The sequence below is a fragment of the Hyla sarda genome, chromosome 5, assembly GCF_029499605.1.
Source record: "Hyla sarda isolate aHylSar1 chromosome 5, aHylSar1.hap1, whole genome shotgun sequence".
In the NCBI taxonomy this organism is placed as follows: Eukaryota; Metazoa; Chordata; class Amphibia; order Anura; family Hylidae; genus Hyla; species Hyla sarda.
Window position 1 is genome coordinate 278,891,664 of NC_079193.1, and position 27,495 is coordinate 278,919,158.

Below are 27,495 nucleotides of genomic sequence, written 5' to 3' on the forward strand. Positions count from 1 at the left end.
TATCACCATGCCATCCCTTAGACTTTTATTGAGGCAGATTGTGAGGTCATGAGGGGGCAGAGCCATGTCGTCATGATGCTCTGGCTCCGTCATCGGGCACAGAGAATTCATTCTGTGCATTATGATGGCAGGGTGCCGCAGCCGAGATCATGGGGTCCCCCGCAATGACATCTTATCCCCTTAAGATGTCTAGGGGCGGAGTACCCCATTTAAGTCACTCTAGGGGACATGTATAAGCAAACATTGGATTGCTTAAAATATCAACGCAAAATATATGTACTGCATTGATCTATTAGATTGTTACGGATACAGCAAGCCTATTGGAGCCTGTAACAATAGAGCACCTCAACCCCAGGCTACCATGACAACAGATCAGCTCACCACAATCACATCAGGAGATGATCTGACCCACTGCACCATCAAAGACATTCTGTAAGGCTGTTTAAATACCACCGTCTGCTGCATTTATATGGTTAACTAGCCAACACAGAGATTGCTCTATACAGGAAGCTGCTAAAAGCAGCTGAAAGTCGCAGGATATGGAGCAGACTCTGGTCCCAAGCCCGTTCCATACACCCCAGAACTGCCCCGACAAAAATAAAGGTCATGGATCATTGAGGGGTATATAGTGTCCCGTTTTGTTTAAATAAAATACAATGTACCAGCTTTAACATTTTATTTTTGCCATAAATACACCAAGTATATAATTTACAATACAAAAATTTGTAAGGATTTGGACATGTTTAAATTAGGAATACCACATCATCGGCCAACATGACTTGGTTGTCATTTTGCATGTTATTCAGCGCTTCCTTTACTTCAGATAGCGCAAATGGATCATGATTCCCTTTATTGATCAGATCCAACAACTGATTAACACCAACAGACTGGGAGCGGGTGCTCTTAAATGCTTTTAATAGAGCGGCTTTAAATTCTTTTATCCTGTGGAGGAAAAATATTACATAAGCAGCACATATTGTATGATCGGAAGAGCCGAAATTGAAGCCCAAAAAATATAATAGCCCACAAAATATAATAATCAGTTATTATACATCAGCTATGCAAAGAGTCACTCAGCAGTATATAGCTGTACATCACTACATCTGTTAAAGGGATCATCTTCCATTACAAGTACAGTCTAGTCAGAGGGTAGCATTTTATTAAGCAGGGGCTGTGCAGACCGATTATAAAGTTTAAGTAAATCAAGATTCAGAAGGAGTTTTTATTTTCTTGTAAAACTCATTCTGGGCCAAGTAGTCATAAGGACGGTCTTGCTAAGTGATTGACAGCTCTCTATATACACACTTACACACAGATAGCGGTCAGTGACTGACTAGGACCACCCTCATGATCACTTAGATTTACATGAATTCATTCATTATTCTGAAATTTCTCATAACACTATATCAAGTTATAAAACAGGCAATACTGTCGAAGCAGTAGCGAAAACGTACATTCGTGGGTAAGGAGGTGAGGTGGTTTAAGGCAGGAATCTTTTATAATGTGGCCTATGTGAGGTTTTGCTAGTACTCAGTATTGCCTGTTTATCTCTGTTTTATACTGTGATCATTTACCAGTGTGTGCAAGATACTATTTACCTGTGAGTGCTGCTTCTATCAGTATATTCACACTGTATATCCATTGTATTGATATTGTTATCCTGTACTCCATGAAATTCCAGCTAACATCCTCACCCCCCCCCCCCCCCCCCCCCATTTTCTGTATGTGTACCTTGGTGCCTTATCTTCTAGGTCTGATTTTTATGATATGTATGTTTGTTTATTTATTCTACTATCGTAATTGGCCCCTATGTTTGGAGAGAATAAGCTGATTTATGCATCATCAATTCTAAAGTGTACAATACCAATATTAGGGTTCAAACAAACAGTATATCCAAAAATATTTTGCATTATTTTCTCTGGAAAGTTCTCCACACAAATAAGAGGTTATCAGGGACACTATTGATGTGGAAAGAACTACATGGCTTCCTCTGGGGAATAAAATTTCCTTTTAAATAAAAAGGCAATTTCAAAATGTTACCTTCTAGCACCAGTTTATTTGAAAAAAAAATAATTCCTCTTGAACCTTTAAAGCTAGGGTCACATGTTCCATACTTTGCTGCATATTTTAGGCAGCCAATTTGCTTCCCAGTACCTCATCCTGATCATGTACATCTAAGTTTTATGCATCTCCAACCTATATTTCCCTCAGAATTACCTTTACTTGCCATCATTGCTCAATGAGGTTTCTGCCCATGCAGGAGGCGTATCCCTCTCTTCTCCTCACTGATGACTCTTCCTCACTCTGCTGACTCAGACGGCAGAGTGCAACAGCAGCTCTGGACCTCATGGTGTTCATGGCTTGTCAACCACTTGTCACTGCAGGACTGGTATGTGTCTCAGGAGGCAGGGGGACCCCTAGTGGCCATATTTTTTAACTGAATTTTTCAGTATGAAATACTGGAAAAAAATTCTGATAAAAGCAATTGCAAAACATTGCTTTTGCATGCTTTATAACATTTCAAAAGTTATTGTATCTGGCAGTGCCCAATTAAACTAAACATGGTACTGACTTTTCAGGAAGTTAAATTTAAGACAGAAATATGACTGTTTTGCATTCAATCTGTGTAACTTTCAGTCTAAAGTAGTACATCTAGTGATACTGCAAAGTCTGCAGGTGCAAGACATTCTATTGTTTTACACAAGACATTTCTACTTATTTTGGTCATTAGACACTACAACATTAGTTAATTTTTTACCTCTTTTGACTCAATGAACCCTTTGCATCTATTCCTCCCTGACTTTCAGAAATTTTCCTTGGAGCTCTTTCACTCTGAGAATAAGCTATAGGAGAAAAAAAAAATAAGCAAATGAAAAAACTTGATAACCACCTTTTGAATCCAATAATGCATTTTGAGTGTAAAATATAGAGTAAAACAGAGTATAAATAAAAGGGACAGGCCCTGTAACACCATACATAGCTGTATATGCAATATATATATATATATATATATATATATATATATATATATATATATATATATATATATATATATATACACACACAATTTAAAGCTCTAGAGTTCAACATTTTTGTGCAATAAAAATACAATACAAAATAAATGCAATTCAGCAACAAATTAGCTCCCGGTTGGTTATGTATACAGCACAATAAGTCATGAGCTTCGACCAACACCAGTTCCAAGAACATAGTTTAAGCACCTTTGATCAATTTTACCAAGCCCAATTGCATATTTGTTATAAATACTTGGACCTTTGGTTCTAACATGGACTTTTGATAACCTGAGGCTATACTTCATCATGCTTGTCCTGGAAACCAGACTATAACCTTTACCATTTCAATCATGCTACTAGAGTTGGATATACTTACACTCCTTCTGACTGCCATCCTGGCTGAAGGCATACGGATCCTCTGAATCTTGAGTGTCAGACATTTTACCACCATGTCTTGAACTTTTTCTGAAATATCACATTACACCATTACATTAGAGGAATCTATCATTTGGACCCCCCCTCCCCCCCCCCCTCCCCTTCCACTTCAGTTTGCCCTTACTCCTTCACAAAAGTTTCATTTTTAGATATTATTGCGTGATCTATGCAAATGTTAAACAAAATAATATTATCATACTCTACATGTGCCTAAAAGCCCACAACACAAAACTATCTACTTAAGCCAAAAAAATAAAAAACCTACAAATGTGGCAAAAAGTTGCGCAAACACTTGATAAGTGTCAGACAGCAAACGTAGTTTAAAGTGTGCCAGAAACCTGGTGCAAAAAGTGTGCCCAATAGTGCTTAGCATCTTATCAATTCAGAATAATCAGACCTTCACATAAGTACCTTATTCCCTCTTGGCTTGGTGTCTCTTGACTCATCTCTGGATCTTTTTCCACTTTTTTCTCCTTTGGTAATATCTAATAAATAGATGTTATGTTATAAGGACTGAAGGCATCAGTATGAATACTTTTATTATTTATAGGGCATTTCCCCTGACATAAAAATACATAAGGGCTAATCGGATTAAACTAGAATGTCACAATACCAGAAAGACAAAAGGATTGCACAAAAGCTTAATGTCACAGGCATTTGTCTGGATATTCCTTCTACAAACCTTTTTAAAATATGCAAACTGAACAAGTTCCAGGGCCATGTCTGCATCCAAGCGATCAATGGTTTTACTCATTCTGACTTTAGCATGAGCAGTAGACAATCGGATCATAGTTTCGAGGGCTCTAGCAGTAACCGGCATAGTCTAGAGGAAGATCACAAGAATACTTATTCAAATGACTGGAAAAGTACAACCATAACAAAAGGCCACAGAATGGTCCATTTGATTATTTGTTTTTAAAAATTAAAGGGGTACTCCACCCCTAGACATCTTATCCCCTATCCAATGGCGTGACCCCCGTGATCAGACTTCTTACCCCCTAATCTTTTGAATAGGGGATAAGATGTCAAGGGGTAGAGTACCCCTTTAAGAGTTAACTGAAGAAAGGGTCTAAATTACATTTGACAATTGGAAAAAGGCTTCAGATTTTCTTGAAGATTTTCCAGTTGCAGTCTTTTTCCAGTTGCAGAGAATGTGGTCGTGCACCCTGCCCAGAGGGATCGGAATTGGCTTCTCGTCACACTTGACAATGTTGTATCTGTCCTAATCAGCATCACCAAACCCTTTGACAGAAGTTTACTAGCATTCCATCTCGAAATCTAGTACCCACCTACATAATTGTCACGGTCATCACTGGACTAAAATATAAGTAAAGAGAAATAGGACGCTCAACACTAGCGTGTAATGGCCGAACGAGAACTGACAAAAGGAAAAGGTTATGTACCCTATACAACCTGTGAAAATATTTAGAATACTGGATATTGCTGTCCTCTAGTACACTGGAATAAAAGATCAGTAGATTTGGTTAGGACTTTGTAGTTCAGCCAACAGAATGAGAAGATTGCCCACCCAGATGGCTATGATTATGTTGGTATGAAGACCTACCTTTAATTCAGGTTTAGGTTTAATGACAAGCTTCCACTCAAATTCTTGCCCTCAAACACTTAACTCCTATAGGATACTACAATGCAAAATGCCAAAATGTGCCTCAAAGACTACAAAACTTCAAACGAAGGAGAATTACCTTGTACATATAAAAGGGCTGTTTGCAGTCTATCAGTTTCTGAAAAAAGGTTCCAAAAACTAGTTCACAGAAAAACAAACCACACAGCAGTGCATATTAGTAACACATCAGTTCTGACAAATGTACATACCCTAGCCCGGTCATTGTTTATCTCATCATGGCTCCGGAGTTTGGCATATTCTTGAGAGATGTGATCAGCCGCCTCAGCAGTCAGAACAGGCTTTATCAGTTTAGCGACATGGATATATTTTCGTATGAACTGCATGCTTACAATTTTAGATTTGCTTTGAACAAGAAAAAACTAATCACAACATGTAATATATAATGTGTAGGTCATTGTGAAGTATCAACATTCATATCATTTCAATTTAGACTACAGAAAATTATACAGATTATAGCGATTTTCAAAAGATAATATGCCGTCTAAAACTTGGAGGGTGAATTCTAAGGAGAAGAATTACTTTTTCCGTGGTCCGTGCAGCAGATTATCATGTTTCTCATAAATCTGCAACTCCTGATCAGTCACATTTGTAGCATTCGGATCATCAGTTGCAAAAATCTCAACACTGCATCCAAGAGGCAATGCTAAGAGGAAAAAAAAAAAGCTAAGAAATTTACAATTGTCACAACATCACAACAGCATGTGTCATTAAAGAAGCAGCCCAGTTAAAAAATATACACACACACATAAATTATATATATTTATATATACTGAGCCTGAACCTTCAGAATAATCTTAATCACTGACACTGTATTTAATGTAATTTTATATAACTATGTAATATTGATTATATTGCCCACCTTTTTATACCTGACACTAACATTTGTTGCTTGACAATTGCTGTGCGAGACAGCCTAAACATCGCTTTGATGTCTCCTACAGTGCTTCTATTTATTTTTAACAGCATACAAAATTACTTGTCTCAGATTTTTCCCAGGTTGCAAAGAGGCCAAGACCTGACCAGTCAGCTGATGACAGGGAGCCTGTCTGCTTCAATGGGTGGAGTGATCACTTGGTGGGAGAGAGAATCTGCAACTAATGTAACAGCTGTAGGCACCTTGATTGAAAACCACAGGTCTTTCAATGGATGCAGCTCATTTGTGTTTTAATGGGTGGGGTGGCTGATAGGAGGGAGGAAAATTGAATATGGGATTTGTAGGCAAAAAAAAAAAAAAAAGTCAAACAGGAAATACCAGTTCACAAAAAGCTAGCCACAGTGTTATGGTAATCTCACAACATAGCCATTTAGCCCCAAGACAAGAGCAGATCCTTCCTAAGCATGTCCATTACTGTCTGCCAGGTACGTACTAAAATCACCTTATGGTGGATAACCGCTTTAAGTGACTATTTAAGGGGTTTTCCTTAGCGATAATAGGCAACTGTTGGAGACCAGGCCTGACAACTAACTAAGGGTACATTCTCACATACAGGATCTTCAGATATTAATGTAATTAAATGAGTGAATCCTAAAGGGCCCATGCACACTGATGAAATTCAGTGAGGAATTTTCTCAGCAGATCCATGACTCCAAGTATCAGTGCTTATTTTGCATGGAAACTGTCAGGAAACCGTCCCATTGACAAATAGGCTTTTCAGAACGGATTTCGCCAGAAGACTAAACATGTTCTTTCTTTTGGCAGCATCAGCTCTGAAAAGGCCATGTTTATTTTTGGGTGGAATCTAGAAATGCGAACAGTGCAGCAGATTCCCACTGAAGTTAATGGGAGGCTGGTGCAAGCTGATTCCGATCGAAATTCAGAGCAGTGTTTCCTCACTGTCCATGGGCCTTAAGAGGACTAAATGCTTTAATATAAAAAGTAATTCAGGGCTTTTAATGCTAATGAAACAGATTAAGTTTACCCATCTGTCCTGTCAGCCCCATCTCGCTCTTGTTCTGGTGAAATATGCATATTTAGCAAAACAGCATACAAAGCATTGATCAGTTATCAGTGGTTCATTGCTCCAGGCTGTTTAGGCTGCCTACACTATTGGAACACTGATCAGACAGAATGGAGGCAGGTAGGAGACCCTTTGCCTGTACTCTCAGCTGATAAGAACCCGCTGATTTTACTGCCCAGATTAGTTTTTTGCGGTTAACTTTGATCATGTCATCTAAAGAGTTAATGCTAGTTATCAGCAGCCATGGATCCCAGCTGCTGATAGCAGCCGGGAGTATCCCGCTATGACGTGCTGAGCTCCTGAGCACACTTCATACACCGGGAGGAAAATGTATGTACTGCATCCCAAAGGTGGTACTGGCGTAGCAATGATCAGTATTATCGGGGATCCACTTGCATAGCCTGCCAAACGGCAGATCTCTAGCTGCCATTTTCATTCATTATACCCTGCAATTGTGCTGAGGGTGATTGGATGAGTGCCCCCAAAGCCATGCACCTGCTTTAGATGCCATGGTCAATATTAATCGTGGCATCTAAAGGGTTAATGGATGGCATCTGCTGATAGCAGCTCCTGCGCTTGCTTTGTAGATTGTACACACCGCAGTAGTAAAAGAACACCCTGCATACTCTAGGGGGTTAAGCTAAATATATAAAATTAGACATCTGCTGAAAGAACTTTCCATTGACGTAAGTTTATCCTCAACTCTAGTTCTATGGCTGTCCAATAGCCGTGCTCTGGTGCCATGCCCTGAAATTAAGAACATTAGAAACAACAATGTACCATGGAGGGGGCACTCAGGGACCCCAATAAGGTTTACCCATCACCAATCCTAAAGGAATAAGCTAAAAAAATGAGTTTTTAAGAAAGTAGAAAAAATGTGAAGCAAAATATGCACACATGAACCTGTCCATAGGCTTAATGGGGCCCTCAGATTAGAGAAAGGGGGTCTAATTTCCCAGCTCAAAGCTGAAAAGTGTGAGCTATATATTTGGACAGTCTGTACAGCTACATTGAATACAAATGTCTGCAATTCGTGACTAATCATCAACAGTATTTGTTCTAAATGTAACAAAGCACTGTTCGAAATCTACCACAGTAAACATACAGCTATGACATCATACCATATCCGTCCTGCTCCCCAGGTGTTCTGTATCTGTGTATCCTCAACACATGGTCTGCTATCTCACGATCATGGTCTGCATCCATTTGATCCAGAACAATAAAAAGCAAATCAAATCTTGAAAGCAAAGAGTCTTGTAGGCCAATGTTTTCCATTGGTGTCTTATACTGATCATACTGTAAAAGCCAAAACCATTAATACAAAGATATTGCCATACATTAAGTCAAACAATGAAGAGAACATAGAAAGAACTATAAACAAAATCTGCATTCCCTGGAGAGTGTGTTTGGATGACTGGCGATGTGGGACGGAGGCTCGTGACGTCACGGTGATGCCCCCTCAATGCAAGTCTATGGGAGGGGGCGTTATGGACATCACGCCCCCTCCCATAGACTTGCATAGAGGGGGCGTGGCCATGCCGTCATAAACCTCTGGCGCACCACCGGACGCTCTAAACAAATGCCAGGTGCAGCAGGGAGATTGCAGGGGACCCCCGCGATCAGACATCTTATCCCCTATCCTTAGGATAGGGAATTAGATGCCTAGGGGTGGAGAACCCCTTTAGGGCTATGCTCACATCAGTGTTGTGGAGCTCTGTTGCAACAGCTGATAATAGGGCTGGGACGGAGGTTTTGACAACGGCATAAACGGAACCTCATTCACTGTAATTGGGGTCCATCAGGGTTTATGTTTGTATGTTTGATGCCCATTATTTTACACGATTCTAGCTCCGAAAAAAAAAAAAAAAAAAAAAAAAAAAAAAACTGACATGCAGGTCATAACTTAATCAGCAAACGTTGCTCCAGACGCTGATGTGAACCCAGCCTTACATGCACTTTTTTATAAATAATTGTTAAGGTACTTAATTGCACTTACGTCTGGTCAAAAAGCAATCTCGAAGGGTCATGTTATGGGAACCATTAACAACAACAACTTATGAAGCTAGTATAACAATTTATTAAAGTCTTAAAAACCTTATTAAAACCTGATTCTCAAAACACTAGTTACATTAAGGAAACAAAAGTATAATTCTCCAATGATGAACACCTGCATATCCCTATGCGTTTCCCCGTGTATCTGATAGTATACAGCGGTTCATCAGGGGATTTTTATATACAGTAAAAATACAAAAAGATCAGTGATTCTTCAAAAAGTAAACAAATATATGGAGCCAAGTATGGATAAAGAGCACAAGTCTAATAGGATATGCGAACAATGACAATAGCTGGACAGTCATGGCAGAAAAAAACGAACATGAAACGCTTGGTGTACCCCTTTCTGGCTGTAGGTCCTGTCGATGCTATTGGGTTAAGTTATCAGATGACATTACCCTCAAAAAGATCAAATGATCAAAGGCGGGCTATATATCTCAGCAGGATAGTATCCTCAGGCCCCACCAGGTGTGTGGGAACCATATTACAAGAAGTAGAGAGGCTCCTATTGACCTGGCAACCTGAGACTCGAGCTGCCCAAACACCTCCTATACCCAACAGTGCCAAAAAATGTGAAATAGAATACAGAAATTGGGGCTCAGAGGTGTGAATATTAGGTAACGTATGTTTATTTCAGTATATAATGTATAAAGTTAATATACTTGTGAACTGTGAATCACAGGGCCTTTGTGAATCAACAGAAACACAAAATGGTTGTTCAATGGTTAATACAATAAAATTAGACTCATGGCAAATAAAAAGGGTTATTACAATAATATATGGCTTTTAAAACACATAAAATAATCCTTTAAATAAGTGTCCACACATCTATAGGAATGAAAGCAATGGTTTAGTGATTTGTAAAAATTCTGTGATTTCTCAGTCTTGGTTCGCCATTTCCACATTTTGTATCCCGTTAGAATAAATAGTAAATGTCTTGAATAAAGAATGCAGCGATTTGTGCAAAGTTAGTGGCAATTGTATCAATTGAATTTAGAATGTAACAAATCTGGATCCTCTATCCAGAGGGCTCCCTGTTGGAGACACAGCCGTCTCCCAATTGTGCAGCGGCAGTGTTAAGTTCAATAAGAACAGCGCTTTAAAAGTGTTGTCAGAATGGGTACCTTCTGTAGATTGCGCTGATCGCCGGACGAGTCCCAGTCCCTGGGCAGAGGGTGCGCTGCTAGAGACTCTGCAGTCTCAGATGTGCAGCGGCAGCAATGGTCTCAGTCCGTGGATACTGCAGCGGTTCTGTTATATTCTTGTGGAAAAGGTTGATGTGGCACTTGGATTGTTTGTGGTTGAAGCTGGACGTGTTTCAGATCCTCCTTAGGACCTTTCTTCAGCAGCTAAACATATGTAAGCTGCTAAAGAAAGGTCCTGAGGACCTGAAACGCGTCCAGCTTCAACCACAAACAATCCAAGCCCACTGCTGACGCTGCACACCTGAAAAGGCCGAGTCTCTAGCAGCGCACCCTCTGCCCAGGGACTCATCCAGTGATCAGCGCCATCTACAGAAGGTAACCATTCTGACTACACTTTTAAAGCGCTGTTCTTATTGAACTTAACACTGCCCTCTGCATAGAGGATCCAGATTTGTTACATTCTAAAGTCAATTGATACAATTGCCACTAACTAACTTTGCACAAATAGCTGCATTCTTTATTCAAGACATTTACCATTTATTCTAACCGGATACAAAATAATTGTGGAAATAGTGAAACAAAAATATCAGAGAAATCACTGCATTTACACAGATCGCTAAACCATTGCTTTCATTCCTATGTGTGGACACAAAGGATTATTTTATGTGTTTTAAAAGCCATATTTTATTGTAATAACCCTTTTTATTTGCCATGATTCTAATTTTATTGCATTAACCATTGAACAACCATTTTGTGTTTGTTGATTCACAAGGGCCCTGTCATTCACAGTTCACAAGTATACTAACTTTATACATTATATACTGAAAAACAAACAAACATACGTTATCCTAATATTCATGACTCTGAGCCCCAATTTCTGTATTCTATTTCAAATATTATACCCTAAAGAAACTCGATGGTCCTCTACGACACAGTTATTAATATCCAGAGGGTACATCTACACCTAAAGGTAAAGAGTGATGTAATTCTTATTTACTCTTCCTGCCATGTCAGAGTAGCTCCATATACAAAGCAAATCCCTGATGCAAAAGACTGTAGATACATGACACCGCAGCCGCCGATCCAGGCTACAGGTGTCGTGTATCTTCAGTCTTTTGCATCAGGGATTTGCTTTGTACATAGAGATGCTGAGTGCTGAGATATATAGCCCGCCTTGGATCATTTGATCTTTGAGAGTAATGTTATCTAATAGCTTAACCCAATAGCATCGACAGAACCTACAGCCAGAAAGTACGCTACAAGCAAGGCTTCAAGGCCCTTAATCAGGGGCACAACAAGCGTTTCATGTTCTCTTTTTTTCTGCCGTGACTGTCCAGCTATTGTCATTGTTAGCATATCCTATTAGACTTGTGCTCTTTATGCATACTTCGCTCCATATATTTGTATACTTTTTAAAGAATCCCTAATCTTTTTGTATTATCTTATTACTGAATATAAAAATCCCCTGATGAACCGCTGTATACTATCAGATACACGGGGAAACGCGTAGGGATATACAGGTGTTCATCATTGGAGAATTATACTTTTGTTTCTTTAATGTAACTAGTGCTTTGAGAATCATGTTTTAATAAGGTTTTTAAGACTAATAAATTGTTATACTAGCTTCATAAGTGGTTGTTAATGGTTTGGAAATTGAAGCTATCGATACATTGTGTTGAATTGTCAGTGATAGTGTCATGTTATGGGAATCACTAAAAAGGAAATGCACATGGCAAAAGATGCATTCAATTTCTGTGTGCACAGTTGAAAAACGCATTTTCTTAACACATACCCTTCCGTAAACCGGATTTGCTGCAGCCAGAACACTGCATCGGGCATTTAGTCTTGCTTGGATACCAGCTTTTGCTATTGTCACGCGACCTTGTTCCATGACTTCATGTATAGCAGTTCTGTCCATGTCAGACATTTTGTCAAACTCATCAATACAGACAACACCTCTATCTGCCAGTACCATAGCACCGGCCTCAAGACGCCTCTCACCTACAGAATGGATAATAAGACATTGTCAGCATTTAGAAAGCTAGGTTTCAAAACTAATGTGGATCATAAGTGGATTGGATGCAGTGCATGAATGATAATACCAAGTGACTTCACTATTGTGGATGCAAGAGATTACAGTAACTTACCCGTTTCTTGATCAGTTGTCACAGCAGCTGTTAACCCTACTCCAGAGGATCCCCTACCAGTGGTGGGTATGGCTCTTGGAGCTGTGTGCAACACATATCGCAGCAGTTGGGACTTGGCAACAGATGGGTCTCCTGGAAAATTCAGAATAAAATGTATATACAAAGTGTAAAAATGTACAAACAATTTACTGCAAATTCCAGAATAGTCTTTACCTATAAGGAGTACATTAATATCTCCTCTTATGCGAGTTCCATTCTCAAGAACTTTCTCATTTCCTCCAAGGAGCATACATAAAATTGCTTTCTTAATATAATCATGGCCATGAATGCTTGGTGCCAATGACTTGCTTAACTTGTCAAAAATATCCTAAAATCAGAGCCGTGGAAGAAAAAAGACTGACTACAAAAAAAGTTTTAGCTGCGTAAAGTTAAAAATCTCTTAAATCTTACCCTAGAATTAACTTTGCAAAATTTCTTGATTTTGGCAACATCGTCAGCAGAAAAGGTTGGGGCAATTTCTTTGCTCATCATTTTGATATTATTAGCCAACATTATTGTTCTAAAAGTAAAAAAAAAGCAGCAATTAAAAAATCCCCAATTGTTTGTCATTAACAGGCCTCTGCACACAGAACAGACGTGTACTACTACATTAAACTCCTGTAAGGTTTCTTTAACCCCTTAAGGACCCAGCCAATTTTCACTTTAGGACACATTTTTTGCCCATCTGACCACTGTCACTTTAAACAATAATAACTCTGGGATGCTTTTACCTTTCATTCTGATTCCGAGAAAGTTTTTTCGTGACATATTCTACTTTATGTTAGTGGTAAAATTTTGTCGATACTTTTATCATTTCTTGGTGAAAAATTCCAAAATTTGATGAAAAAATTGAAAATTTTGAATTTCTTTTTAACTTTGAAGCTCTCTGCTTATAAGAAAAATGAATATTCCAAATAAATTATATATTAATTAACATATACATATGTTTTTACTTTTGGAAGACATCAGAGGGCTTCAAAGTATAGCAGCAATTTTCCGATTTTTCACAAAATTTTAAAAATCGAAATTTTTCTGGGACCAGTTCTGTTTTGAAGTGGATTTGAAGGGCATTCTTATTAGAAATACCCCACAAATGACCCCATTATAAAAACTGCACCCCTCAAAGTATTCAAAATGACATTCAAAAGGTTTGTTAACCCTTTAGGTGTTTCACAGGAATAGCAGCAAATTGGAGAAAATTCAAAATCTTCATTTTTTACACTCGCATGTTCTTGTAGACCCAGTTATTGAAATTTTACAAGGGGTAAAAGGAGAGAACTCTTCCTAAAATGTGTAACACAATTTCTCTCGAGTAAGGAAATACCTCATATGTGTATGTAAAGTGTTCGGTGGGCGCAGTAGAGGGCTCAGAAGGGAAGGAGCGACAAAGGGATTTTGGAGAGAGAGTTTTTCTGAAATGGTTTTTGGGGGGCATGTCACATTTAGGAAGCCCCTATGGTGCCAGAACAGCAAATAAACCACATGGCATACTATTTTGGAAACGACACCCCTCAAGGCACGTAACAAGAGGTCCAGTGAGCCTTAACACCCCACAGGTGTTTGACGACTTTTCAGTAAAGTTGGATGTGAAAATTATTTTTTTCTTTTCACTAAAATGCTACTTTTCCCTCAAATTAATTTTTTTTTTTTTACAAGGGATAATAGGACAAAATGACCACCAAAATTTGTAACCCCATCTCTTCAGAGTATAGAAATACCCCATGTTACGACGTAAAATGCTTTGCGGGCAAACTACAATGCTCAGAAGAGAAGGAGTCACATTTAGCTTTTGAAAAGCAAAATTTGCTGAAATGGTTTTTGGGGGGCATGTTGCATTTAGGAAGCCCCTATGGTGCCAGGACAGCAAAAAAGCCCACATGGCATACTATTTTGGAAACTACACCCCTCAAGGCACGTAACAAGGAGTCCAGTGAGCCTTAACACCCCACATGTGTTTGATGACTTTTCGTGAAAGTTGGATGTGTAAATGATTATTTTTTTTTCCACTAAAATGCTGGTTTTCCCTCAAATTTTAAATTTTTACAAGGTGTAATAGGACAAAATGCCCCCCAAAATTTGAAACCCCATCTCTTCCGAGTATGGAAATACCCCATGTGTGGACATCAAGTGCTCTGCTGGCGCACTACAATGCTAAGAAGAGAAGGAGCGCCATTGAGCTTTTGGGAAAAAAAAATTTTGGAATGGAAGTCAGGGGCCATGTGCGTTTACAAAGCCCCCCGTGGTGCCAGAACAGTGGACCCCCCACATGTGACCCCATTTTGGAAACTACACCCCTCACAGAATTTAATAAGGGGTGCAGTGAGTATTTACACCCCACTGGCGTTTGACAGATCTTTGGAACAGTGAGCTGTACAAATGAAAAATTTTATTTTTCATTTTCACGTACCACTGTTCCAAAAATCTGTCAGACACCTGTGGGGTGTTAATGCTCACTATACCCCTTATTACATTCCGTGAGGGGTGTAGTTTCCAAAATGGGGTCACATGTGGGTATTTATTTTTTTGCGTTTGTCAGAACCGCTGTAAAATCGGCCACCCCTGTGCAAACCACCAATTTAGGCCTCAAATGTACATGGTGCGCTCTCACTCCTGAGCCTTGTTGTGCACCCTCAGAGCATTTTACGACCACATATGGGGTATTTCTGTACTCAGGAGAAGTTGCGTTACAAATTTTTTTTTACCCCCTTTTTTAACGCTTGTGAAAATAAAAAGTATGGGGCAATACCAGCATGTTAGTGTAAAATAAATTTTTTTAAATTTTTTTTTTTTTTTTTTTACACTAACAAGCTGGTGTAGCCCCCAACTTGTCCTTTTCATAAGGGGTAAAAGGAGAAAAAGCCCCCCAAAATTTGTAGTGCAATTTCTCCCGATTACGGAGATACCCGATATGTGGCCCTAAACTGTTTCCTCTCTGAAGTGAGAGAGCGCCATGCACATTTGAGGACTAAATTAGGGATTGCATAGGGGTGGACATAGGGGTATTCAATGCCAGTGATTCCCAAACAGGGTGCCTCCAGCTGTTGCTAAACTCCCAGCATGCCTGGACAGTCAGTGGCTGTCCAGAAATGCTGGGAGTTGTTGTTTTGCAACAGCTGGAGGCTCCGTTTTGGAAACACTGCCCTTATTTTAATTTTTATTGGGGGGGGGGGGGGACGGGACAGTGTAAGGGGGTGTATATATGTAGTGTTTTACTCTATTATGTGTTAGTGTAGTGTTTTTAGGGTACGTACGCACTGGTGTGCTCCAGCGAGTTTCCCGCTAGGAGTTTGCACTGCGGCAAAAAATTTGCCGCAGCCCAAACTTGAAGCAAGAAACTTACTGTAAACCTGCCCGTGTGAATGTACCCTGTACGTTCACCTGGGGGGGGGGGGCAAACCTCCAGCTGTTTCAAAACCACAACTCCCAGCATTTACTGACAGACCGTGCATGCTGGGAGTTGTAGTTTTGCAACAGCTGGGGGCATGCTTTTGCCTGCGGTCGCATACGGCCGAAAACGAAGCCGACCGGAGGCTGCGGTTCACTCCGGTCGGCTCATAGACTTGCATTAAATACGGTTCCCGAATACGGCTGAGTGCGGGCGCCGCGATTAAGCCCCGCCCCCTCCTCCAAACCGTATACGGGAGCCGTATTTAAGAAAACGTGGTGTGAACCCAGCCTTACTCAGTATTTTCCAACTAGTGTGCCTCCAGCTGTTGCAAAACTACAACTCCCAGCATGTACTGATCACCAAAGGGCATGCTGGGAGATGTAGTTATGCAACAGCTGGAGGTACGCAACTACAACTCCCAGCATGCCAAGACAGCTGTTTGGGCCTGCTGGGATTTGCAGTTTTGCAACATCTGGAGGGCTACAGTTTTAGAGACCACTGCAAAGTGATCTCCAAACTGTGGTCCTCCAGCTGTTGCAAAACTACAAATCCCAGCATGCCCGGAAAGCAAACAGCTGTTTGGGCATGCTAGGAGTTGTAGTTTTGCAAGATCTGGAGGGATACAGTTTAGAGACCACTAGATAGTGGTCTCAAACTGTTGACCTCCAGCTGTTGCAAAACTACATATTCCAGCATGCCCAAACAGCTGTCTGGGCATGCTGGGAGTTGTAGTTTTGCAACATCTGGAGGGCTACAGTTAGAGACCACTATCTAGTGGTCTCAGACTGTACCCTCCAGATGTCGCTAGGATCCAGCCGCACGTCATCGCCGCCCGCCAATCTCCGTCGCTCGCAGCCTCCAGATCGGTAAGTGGATCTTCGGCGCCGGTCCCTGACGGGATTCCCCATCCTGCCCCGCCTATTGTGGGTGGGCAGGACGAGGAAAACGAAAGTTAACCCCCCCCGCCCCCGATCTGCTATTTGTGGTCGCGTCTAGACCACCAATAGCAGGGATAGGAGGGGTGCCACCCCTGCCACCTCACTCCTATCCCTTCAGGGGGATTGTGGGTGTCATGGACACCCACGATCGCCCTTCTATTCCGGGTCGCCATAGACCCGTAATGACCTGGAATCGCGCAAATCGCAAGTGTGAATTCACTTGCGATTTGCCGCGATCGCCGGCATGGGGGGGGGTCTAATGACCACCCTGGGCCTTTGCACGGGATGCCTGCTGAATGATTTCAGCAGGCATCCAGGTCCGATCCCCACCCGATGTGCGGCGGGGGCCGGAATTCTCCATGACGTCCGCGTACCTCATGGGTCCTTAAGTACCAGGGTGTCATGACGTATGCATACGTCAAGGGTCCTTAAGGGGTTAAGGGAATGGGTCCTCAAAAAACTGAGCAACTATTTTTATGTTAACCATATTTTTAAATAATTTATTTTTCTGAATTAGCATTTTGACTATATTTTAAAATAATCCTGCAGAGCTAAAACTAAACTGGAGACTTCCTGTTCTGTCCAGATAATTTCCCATTAAGGCCCTTCGAGCAGACAAGAAGTACAGAGATCAGCCCCTCCCCCCCCCCCCCCCCCCCCCCCGCTTCACGTAGAATGACCTCTGAAAAGTTTAGAGAGAATGCTCAGTAGAGTCTTCAGTTTATGGGAATGGGACAGGTCCTGTCTATTCTTGTCTATTTCTATATGTCCTGCTGTAAAGCATCTCTCTAAATGCTGCTAACAGCAGCTCAGGCAATATGGCAGCCCCCATAATAAATGTACAAAAAACCCTTACAATAAGAATATAGAAACTGATTAGAGAAAAAAAAATGGTTTTAATATCTGGCTAACAGAAAAAAAATGTAGGCAATACATTCCCTTAAAGTGACAGATGTTGATTTCCCAGATAGTAAAACAAAACATCTTCTACCTGAATGTGCCGGATGTAAATCCTCCCTGCTTGGATGGTAAACAGCGGTATATCCCAACTATCTGGACTCTGTCTCCCGGTTTACATTTGTCCACCAAATCATCATCTGCAATGATATCAACAGAACGAGGCAGCTGTCCGGCAGGAGCTCTCTCCGGCATTTCTTGTATGCTCACAGTTTGATGATCTTTGTACGTGCTCAGCCCATATTCTGTCTCAAGTGGATTGTTTTCTTCATCCTGAGAAAGTGTAGACTATCAAGGGCGTGCTCCCATCTGGTAGATACACTGCACATTTCTTGTGGATTTCCCATTTAAAGGAAATCTGTCACCAATGTCACCCTATACTAACCTGTCAGTTGCTTACCTTGTCCTGTTCCATGCAGGGGATCTCTGGTAATCTTGTCCGTTAGTTTAAGCTCTTGGCCTGGCTTGGGGCATGGGCGGAGCTTAGTGATGTCACCGCTGTTCTCTAGCAGCGAGACCCAGCAGAGAGCAGCAGCTTGAGGCATGGGCGGATGTTACCGCTGCTGTTCTCTGCTGGGTCCCACTTCTAGAGAACAGCAGCGGTGACGTCACTAAGCTCTGCCCATGCCCCAATCCAGGCCCAGAGCCGAAGCTAACGGACATTGGGGATCCCTGCCACGGAATGGGACAAGGTGAGTACCGTTGTAATCAGTGTCATCTGCACTACCTGTCAGTACCGACAGGTTAGTGCAGGAGACACTGGTGACAGATTTCCTTTAAAGGGGTACTCTGCACCCCTAGACATCTTATCCCCTATACAAAGGATAAGGGATAAAATGTCAGATCGCCAGGGTCCCGCTGCTGGGGCCCCCTGGGATCTCGGCTGCAGCACCCACCTGTACGGCTTCCACCTCACACCGGCAAAGCTGGAGGCTTCGGATCCCGACCACAATGGCGGAAGAGCATGACGTCACGCCCGCCCCCTCAATGCAAGTCTATGTGAGGTCCCTCACGCCCCCTCCCATTGACTTGCAGTGACGTTACACGGGGCGGAGTCTTGACGTCACGCTCTTCCGCCATTGTGGTCGGGATCCGAAGCCTCCAGCGTTGCCGGTGTGAGGTGGAAGCCGTACAGATGAGTGCTGCAGCTGAGATCCCGGGGGTCCCCAGCAGCAGGACCCCGGCGATCTGACATCTTCTCCCCTATCCTTTGTATAGGGGATAAGATGTCTAGGGGTGCGGAGTAATCCTTTAACTTCAATAAAAGGAAGTCAAAATCCACAACAAATCTGCAGTGTATCTGCCACATGTGAACATTCTCTAAAAATAATATTAAATTATATTTTTCAAAAGAATTAAATAAAATGAAAAGAAAACCAACTTTGGTGGGGTAAATGGCAGTAGATGGAAATGCCTCCAATGTTGTGAGATCAGTATATTTCCTTTCCAGCGTCTTCTTTGTTGCTGGACAATAATGGACACTTCGCATGACCTTAGGTCGGACCAAGGAACCTATAAGGATTTTATAAAAGGGATTTCTGATAATGAACCTTTTTTCAACTGTAATATATTAAACATATTAGTAAATAATATAATGTAATCTTTTGTACACTAGCTAGGAATTGACCTCTACCCCTCCATCTATGTGAGGTGCTGAATTTCAAAGTAGGAACAGAGTCTGTTACAGGGTGTACACTAAACAGGAATGGGGGTAAAGGAGAGCAGACCGTTTGCATTAGAAGGAAAGATATGTTCCTTAGTGAATAAGCCAACTAGGTATGTGAAAGACGCGGCGATACACAACAGTCAACTGAACCGCACTGCTTTACAGTCCAATACCTGCACCTTGGGATTTAGAGATTTTCTATCACTAACATTTGTATTTCAGATGAACTAGAAACACTACAAAATTGTGATCATTGAGGTTCCCAGGGCAGAGACCCATAAAGGTCATGAAAACAAAGAGGAGACTAACATGACAGCAACTCTTACATTTTGTAACAATTCCTTCAACACAGATGAGATTTCCCAAGTAACCTGCTGTCAGTGTACGGGGGGACACATGCTTTGCTCCAAAACTGCCTTCAAATCCAACGCCGAACTCTTCAAACTGTTTTGCATATGTTGCATCAATGGAAGCTACCAAATCCTTTAAGGCTCTTTGAAATGCAATAACCTCTCCAAATGCATTATTTAGCAATCTACAATAAAATATCCAGTTAATCACAAAGTCCCATAGAAACTGATGGTATCAATATTAATATTCACAATACATATCCAAACTATATGGTGGTTTGGTGATAAAGGTTAATAAAAAATGTTTTTTTTTTGTTTTTTTAAATATAAACACCCTACAATAGAGTGAAGGCATAGGGTTATATACTGAACAGCTGGACATATTAATGTTGGCTAAACTACTGTATTTCAGTGGGACTGGATGACCCTCTAAACTTTACATACATAGCTACCCACTTACCTAACTGGCTACCTACCTATGAACTTACCTCCATATCTACTTACCTACCTACTTGCATAGCTACCTCCCTACATCCAATGAAAATCTCAGCAAACCAAAGTATAAAGTGCAGAATTCATTGGAGCTTATCCCATTCCAAACAGTGTTACAGAGCAGGCTACGTTTCATCGCCTCTCATGCTTAAAGGGGTATTCCAGGAATTTTTTTTATTTATTTGACTATGCCACAGGCAGGGAAGTGCACAGACATTTTGAAGGGCAGGGGCTCAAGTAAAAAAAAGAGGGCACTTTTCATAATTTAAAAAACGTCTGCCAGACTTAATGGGCTGTGGCCCAGGGACACTGTGGACCTCCGGCCAGGCCTCCTTGACATTCCTATCCCCCACCTGAGCTCTATATAACAGAACGTGCACTGTACCCAGCACCCATCACCAATCACCCAGCACCCATCACCAATCATCCAGCACCCACTTTATGCAGGAATCTCCACACAGCTCTGGTTCTTACACTGAAGAGATGGACACCACACTAATATATGCTTACATGCTACAATATATAAGAGCTGGCAAAAAAAGAATTATACAAAGACGGCCAGGCATAGCACAGCATACAGGATGGAGGCAGGGAAGCTCCGCCTCCATTGCGCACAAGACTGACTTTGCATACTAGCAATGTGGGGCAATACCTAGAAAACGGGAAGACTAATTTTTGTATACATGCACTGTAACCTAGTGTATTGGGTTTAGTGCGAGTAAACAGCCTGTCAGTTTCTCTTTAATTATATACCGTACCCCCTTAATGAACTATATACTGTGCCACCATTCATCTATTAATTCCCTATATACTGTGCCACCATTAATGAACTATATACTGTGCCACTATTATTTAACTATACTGTGCCACCACTAAGGGTGCGTTCACACGTGTGTATTTTCTGCTGCAGATTTGCTTTATCAGATTTCTCTTCCCATTGTCATTGGGAAGCAAAATCTGCAGCAGATCTGCAGCAAAAACAGGCACATGTGAACGCACCCTAAGGATCTATACACAGTGCCAGCATACATAAAAAATATAATGTTCCAATATAATGAAATATATTCTGTGCTTCCATAAATTCTCTATATACTGTGCTTACATTCCTCCAATAATTCCTTAATAATGTGCTTCATACATTACATACAAGCACATAACATAAAGACACATACAGTACATAGGTAATATACACATACATAGATTCACTTGCTCATGTATACAGTATATACACACAGATTCACTTGCTCACATATATAGGCACATACATAGAGATATACACACACACACACACACACAAACCTATATACACCTCACACTGACATACATACAGTACATATATACACAATCACTTACACTAAGGCCCCAGCCATCCCTCTCTGCACAGGCACATACATAGAGATACACACACACATATATACACCTCACACTGACATACAATCACTCACATATATACACAGCCACTTACACTAATGCCCCAGCCATCCCTCTCTGCACCGGCACATACATAAAGATACACACACACAGACATATACACCAGACACACTGACATACAATCACTCACATATATGCACAATCACTTACAGTAAGCACCCATCCCCCTCTGCATAGACTGAAGTTTGTGGCCGGGACATGCTGTGGGCGGGACATGCTGTGGGCGGGACTTCTCTCTGCCTCCTCTGCTCCTGTCTCCTCCATGTGGAGAGGAACAAAGAAATAGCCGATAATGACAAGGTGAGTGGTGCCCTCTTGCTGCAGGGAGGGCACAGCACCCTCCATTAAACCCCATACAGCTCCCCAGCAATGGATTCTTTTTACTGCACCTGTCACCCTGAGTCTGCAGCTCCTATTGTGAGGGCACTAGAAGGGCATGTGATTAAAAGGGCAGGGGCTCCAGACCCCTTTCACTCCTATGTGTGCACGTCCCTGGCTACAGGGGCTGTAAAGTTAGTGTAGTTCATAATAGTGTCTGTACGTGTGTGACGTTTTTCTCACAATTCTTATGTGATTTTCACCTCACTATTTATTTTTGCCAGCATACAAAATGACTGCTGTCTCAGATTTTTCCCAGCTTGCAATGCGGCCGAGACCTGACTCACTAGTCAGCTGATGACAGGGAACCTGTCTGCTTCAATGGGTGGAGGGATCAATCTGCAACTAATGCAACAGCAGTAGGCACCCTGATTGAAAACCACAGGTCTTTTGTTTCAATGGGTGGGGTGGCTGACGTGTGAGAGGGAGGAAAATGGCATTGTGGGATTTGTAGTCAAAAAAACATAAGTCAAACAGGAAATACAAGTTCACAAAAAGCTAGCCACAGTGTTATGGTAATCTCATGACATAACTATTTAGCCACAAGACAAGTACAGATCCTTCCTAAGCATGTCCATTACTGCCTGCCAGGTACGTACTAAAATCACCTTATGGTGGATAACCCCTTTAACAAAGTAAAAGGCAAGAACAGGTCGCTGAAACATAGCCTACGCTAACACTATTTGGAATGGAATAAACTCCACCAAATTTGTGGAGCTTGATTCTGGGGTCTGTATTACACAGTTCTGAGTTAAAAGCACAGTGAGAACAATATATAGGGACAATTCTGAAAGAAAAAAACAAAACTGCGACTAGCCAGACCCACAGCAAACCCCACCCACAGACCCCCACAAACCCCACCCACACCCATATTGCTGACACCAAGCAAAATCGCTCAGCACTACCAAAAGGTTGCCTACCCCGCTCTAAAGTGTATGGGAAAGGTAGCTGTTCGTTATTGCCCAAATGTTTATTAGACTAACTTAAATGTATTGCTAGCTCAAAGGGGTATTCTAGCCAAAGGAAAACAAATTTAAAAATTGAGTAGAAGTTTTAAAAATAAACGAAATAAAAGAAGCAATACTTATTTGCCCTGATCCCCTGCTGCCATTCCATCGATCCTGGTCTTTACTGGTCACTGCTGCTGCTGCTTTTTGGTGCCTTTGAACAGTTTCTGGCAATTGCTGTGAGGCCAATGCATCACAAGAAAGCAGTGGTTGGATCATGAGAATGGCAGTGGATCAGGTCTGGCGAGTACGCATTTCTTTAATATTTTCTTTGCCACCCTGACTCCCTTTAGGATTTTTCCTGGGGGCTGAAATCCCTTTTAGGAACTCCCAGGAATAATATTTCTTCTAAAATAACCTCCCCTGTGCATTTACAAATGACCACCATGGTCACCTATTGAGACAACATGTCATTTCAATTTTTTTTTATTACTACAACGTGTCATTGCGATGTCATCAGATGAGAATGCAATTCATGATTCTGATGGATTCCCAGGCGGTTAAAAAAAAAAAAAAAAAAAAAAAAAAAAAAAAAAAAACCTTTACAGAAATTATTGCATTCGTGTAATTTTTACTAGGTCTACGGCCCCTTTCACACTGCCGTTTAGCTCTGTTATATGGAAGGGGGGGGGAAATAATAACGAATGCATTTTTTTGTCTGCTTATTTATTTTATTTATTTATATAGCACCTACAGATTCCGCAGCACTTAACTATGGGATCTCCGACAGCCCCCATTCAAGTCAACAGGAACCATCCGGACATTAAACACTTACATATTTGCTCTGCGCTCATTTTTACGCCTCAGCTCGTTCAGGTTGACAATTAAACGGTGCTCATTTGCGGCAATCATGTCTCTTACTTTCCCATGGTAAACGCCTTGATCTTGCTGCAATCATAAAGGAGACATCACTCTTGTAAATTGTGGTACACCGCATGTAGATACTAATAAGGGCATTCCCGCCTCAGTCATTCATGGTAATTGCCGTTTACATGTTGCAAAACTACAACTCCTAGCATGCCCAGACAGCCAACGGCTGTCTGGGCATGCTAAGAGTTGTAGTTTTGCAACATACGTGGTTTGGTTTAAGGTTAGTGTCCGACGTAGCACTAATCATACACGGCAGCCCTGTGTTCAGTGAGGTTTGGGGAAAGGGCCATGCATCACAGGTGTGCCGGTGCCCAACGCCACCCCCAAACCTCACTGAACACACAAGGCTGCCACCGGCTAACCCTGTGTGTATGCTGAGTGCAGAATACGCAGCATATTTCCCTCGGTGTAGCCCATTTTGCACAGCGTGAAATACACTGCGTTAGTGCTACATGGGGCCATAGCCTAAAGTAGCATTTACCAACCAAAACTTGAGGAGCTGTTAGCAGCTCTAGATATGTTTGTGCACTAGTCAAAACCAGATCACTGGCAGTAAATACTACTGTAAAAGCCAAATGACTAGGCCACGTTTTGTCAGTGTTATTCCTGTGATTTCAGCAAAACTGCTCCAAGAATGGTGCTATTTAACACCTTAAAGGGGTACTCCAGCCCCAAGACATCTTATCTTTTATTCCACACCCACCTTTGTGAGCTCTCCACAGCGCTGAGTGTGAAGCGCTACGACCACGGGGCCGGAGTATCTTGACATAATGCTCCGCCCCTCAATGCAAGTCTATGGGAGGGGGGGGGGGGTGACGGCCGGAGAGCTCACAAAGGTGGGTGCGGAATGACAAATTGCGGGGGTCCCCAGCGGCGAGACCCCTGCAATCACATCATCTGCCCTATCCTTTGGATATGGGATAAGATTTATTAGGGCCGGAGTACCCCTTAAAGGACGCCGGGCATACATGTATGCCCTGCGCCCACTCCCCTTCTATGACGTGGGCTCAGATGCTAATGCCAGAAATCACCGATCACAGTGATGCCCAGCATTAACTATTAGATGCCAAAGTTGACCATGGCATCTAAAATAGAACAAAGCGGAGCCCTTACCTGCCTCCTTGCCATCCAACCGGTGCGCCAGGAAGCCTCAGCAGCCTGTAGCAATCGAGCACCAAAAACACTGATCAATGCTATGCTTTGGCATAGCATTGAACAGCGTATGCAATTTAATGATTGCATGGTATAGTCCCCTACTATAGTCCCCTGACTAGACCATCGTGTAAAATCCCACCCCCTTTTCCCATTTAAAAAAAAAAATATATATATATATAATCCAGAATTTTGTATTTTTGGTCACTCTGTATACAAAAAAAACAACCACCAACAAATACCGTGTTTATCCGAAAATAGGACTGGGTCTTAAATTTAGCCACAAAAAACACACTAGGGCCTATTTTCAGAGTAGGGCTTATTTATTTACAGTATGCACATTGAACAACATGGCGCTTCTTACATCACAGTGGGCTCAGCCTATCATCGGTAGAGGTGGGACATCGCTGTGGCCGGTGATAGGCTGAAGGCTCTGTGACGTCCCAACACCAGGAAGCAGCAAGAACAGCGGAGGACAGGGAGGCCGGTTCCTTAACAACGGGGGGAACGGAGGACAAAGGTAAGTTAAAGCTTGTTTTTTAATATTTGCAGCCTGGGCATTGTCTAGGTCAGTGGTCTTCAACCTGCAGACCTCCAGATGTTGCAAACATTTGCAACATCTGGAGGTCTGCAGGTTGGAGACCACTGGTCTAGGTCTTATTTTCGGGGTAGGGCTTATATTGCAGCCCACCCCGATAATCCAGCTAGAGCTTATTTTTGGGGTAGGTACTATTTTCGGGGAAACACGGTAAAAAAAAAAAAAAAAAAAAAAAAAGTGTACCAATAAAAACTAGAGATCACAGCGCAAAAAATTAGCCCTCACACACATCCCCGTATATGGAAAAATTAAAGTTATAGGGGTCAGAAGATGACAATTTTAAATATACGACATTTCGTACAAAAAGTAATAGTTTTTTAAAAGAAGTAAAACTAAATCAAACCTATACAAGTTGGATGTCATTTTAGTTGTATGGACCTACAGTGTCCTTTTTCCCGACAAGTGCCATGCGTAGAAGCGGAAGCCCCCAAAAGTTACAAAGTGTTGTAGTTTTGCAACAGCTGAAGAGCTACTGGTTGGAAAACATGGCCTATGAAAGGGTTTCTCAACCTGGGTGCCTCCAGCTGTTGCAAAACTACAACTCCCAGCATGCTCGGACAGACAACGGCTGTAGTTTTGCAACAGCTGGAGGCACCCTTGTTGGGAAACACTGTCCTAAGACTTATCAGTCCTAGGACTTCTGTCCTTAAGAGTTTAAAGGATTAATGTGATTGTGCAAATATCTGCAGAATAGCTCAATTATTGCGGCAATCTCACCAAAATCACAGAAAAATTGCAGGAAAACAGCATCATAAACGCTGAAAAAACGCAATACAGATTGTATACTGGGTGTAAAGACGCCGAACGACCATAACACGGAACACCCCGTGTTTAGTGCCCACTCCGGCGGGATAAACCGTGACAACACACAATCACCACCAGGTGGCGCTGCAGATCTCACTAAAGCTTCGCACATCATCATCCAGGAAGTCGAGGTAATCCCTCTGCGCCTCGCGCTGCTCCTGGTCCTCCATCCCGCCTTGGAAATCCATCGCCTCTGCAGACCTCTCACTTGCTCCGCCCCCTCAATATAAAGCCGCGCCGTCACGTGACAACGCAGCGGGCCCCGCCCTCAACTCTGTGAATGGATAAATGAACACAACGCAACGATGGTAGTTTAGGTAGAGGGGTGCGTGTGTTTGGGTGTTATGGGTGCACGGGCAGGAGGCTTCTGAGATTATACATGGGCGGCATAGAGGGCTTCTACACTATGTACACTCTCTATGAGCCCTAATATTTTCTGTTATGTCATAGGACACTTCCTCCACCAGTAGCTCTCAACTGTTGAAAAACTACAACTCCCAGCATGCCCTGGCAGCCTGTTATTAGTGCTGGGCGATATGACCAAAAATGAGTATCACAATATTTTTCTAAAGTATCACGGTATTTCACGGTATTTATTTATTTTTTACATTGAGACTTGCATTGAGGTGGCGTAGCGGAACTAAATGATCTGAACACTGGGGCAGTGGAGTACCCTTTTAAATAGATGTAACAAACAACCCTACAGCCTCCAGCTGTTGCAAAACTACAACTCCCAGCATGTTGGGCTATATAGTAGTGTATAGTATAGGTCAGTGTTTCCCAACTAGGGGTGCCTCCAGCTGTTGCAAAACTACAACTCCCAGCATGTTGGGCTATATAGTAGTGTATAGTATAGGTCAGTGTTTCCCAACTAGGGGTGCCTCCAGCTGTTGCAAAACTACTACTCCCAGCATGTTGGGCTATATAGTAGTGTATAGTATAGGTCAGTGTTTCCCAACTATGGGTGCCTCCAGCTGTTGCAAAACTACAACTCCCAGCATGCCTGGACAGCCGTTGGCTGTCCGGGCA

At 41.9% G+C, this 27,495-nt stretch overlaps 1 protein-coding gene across 6 annotated transcripts; it reads right to left on the reverse strand.

Moving 5' to 3' along the window:
- Positions 1-668: 668 nt before the first annotated feature.
- LOC130274037 (maternal DNA replication licensing factor mcm3) lies at positions 669-27,158 on the reverse strand. Of its 6 annotated transcripts, none has more exons than XM_056521789.1 (17): positions 26,577-27,155; positions 23,818-23,930; positions 19,711-19,919; positions 19,100-19,230; positions 17,753-17,991; positions 12,847-12,955; positions 12,610-12,763; positions 12,397-12,528; positions 12,042-12,250; positions 8,174-8,348; positions 5,614-5,737; positions 5,283-5,436; positions 4,132-4,272; positions 3,861-3,934; positions 3,391-3,479; positions 2,759-2,843; positions 669-942 (listed from the first exon to the last, which is right to left on the reverse strand). In XM_056521789.1, the coding sequence occupies exons 1-17, from the start codon at positions 26,652-26,654 to the stop codon at positions 744-746; spliced, it is 2,415 nt and encodes an 804-aa protein (XP_056377764.1). In that variant the 5' UTR covers positions 26,655-27,155; the 3' UTR covers positions 669-743. The 6 variants fall into 6 exon arrangements, with proteins under 6 accessions (XP_056377764.1, XP_056377765.1, XP_056377767.1 ...); XM_056521790.1 differs by lacking the exon at positions 26,577-27,155 and adding an exon at positions 26,380-26,531; XM_056521791.1 differs by lacking the exon at positions 669-942 and adding an exon at positions 1,761-2,417 and having other exon boundaries at positions 26,577-27,157.
- Between the last annotated feature and the right edge of the window lie 337 nt (positions 27,159-27,495).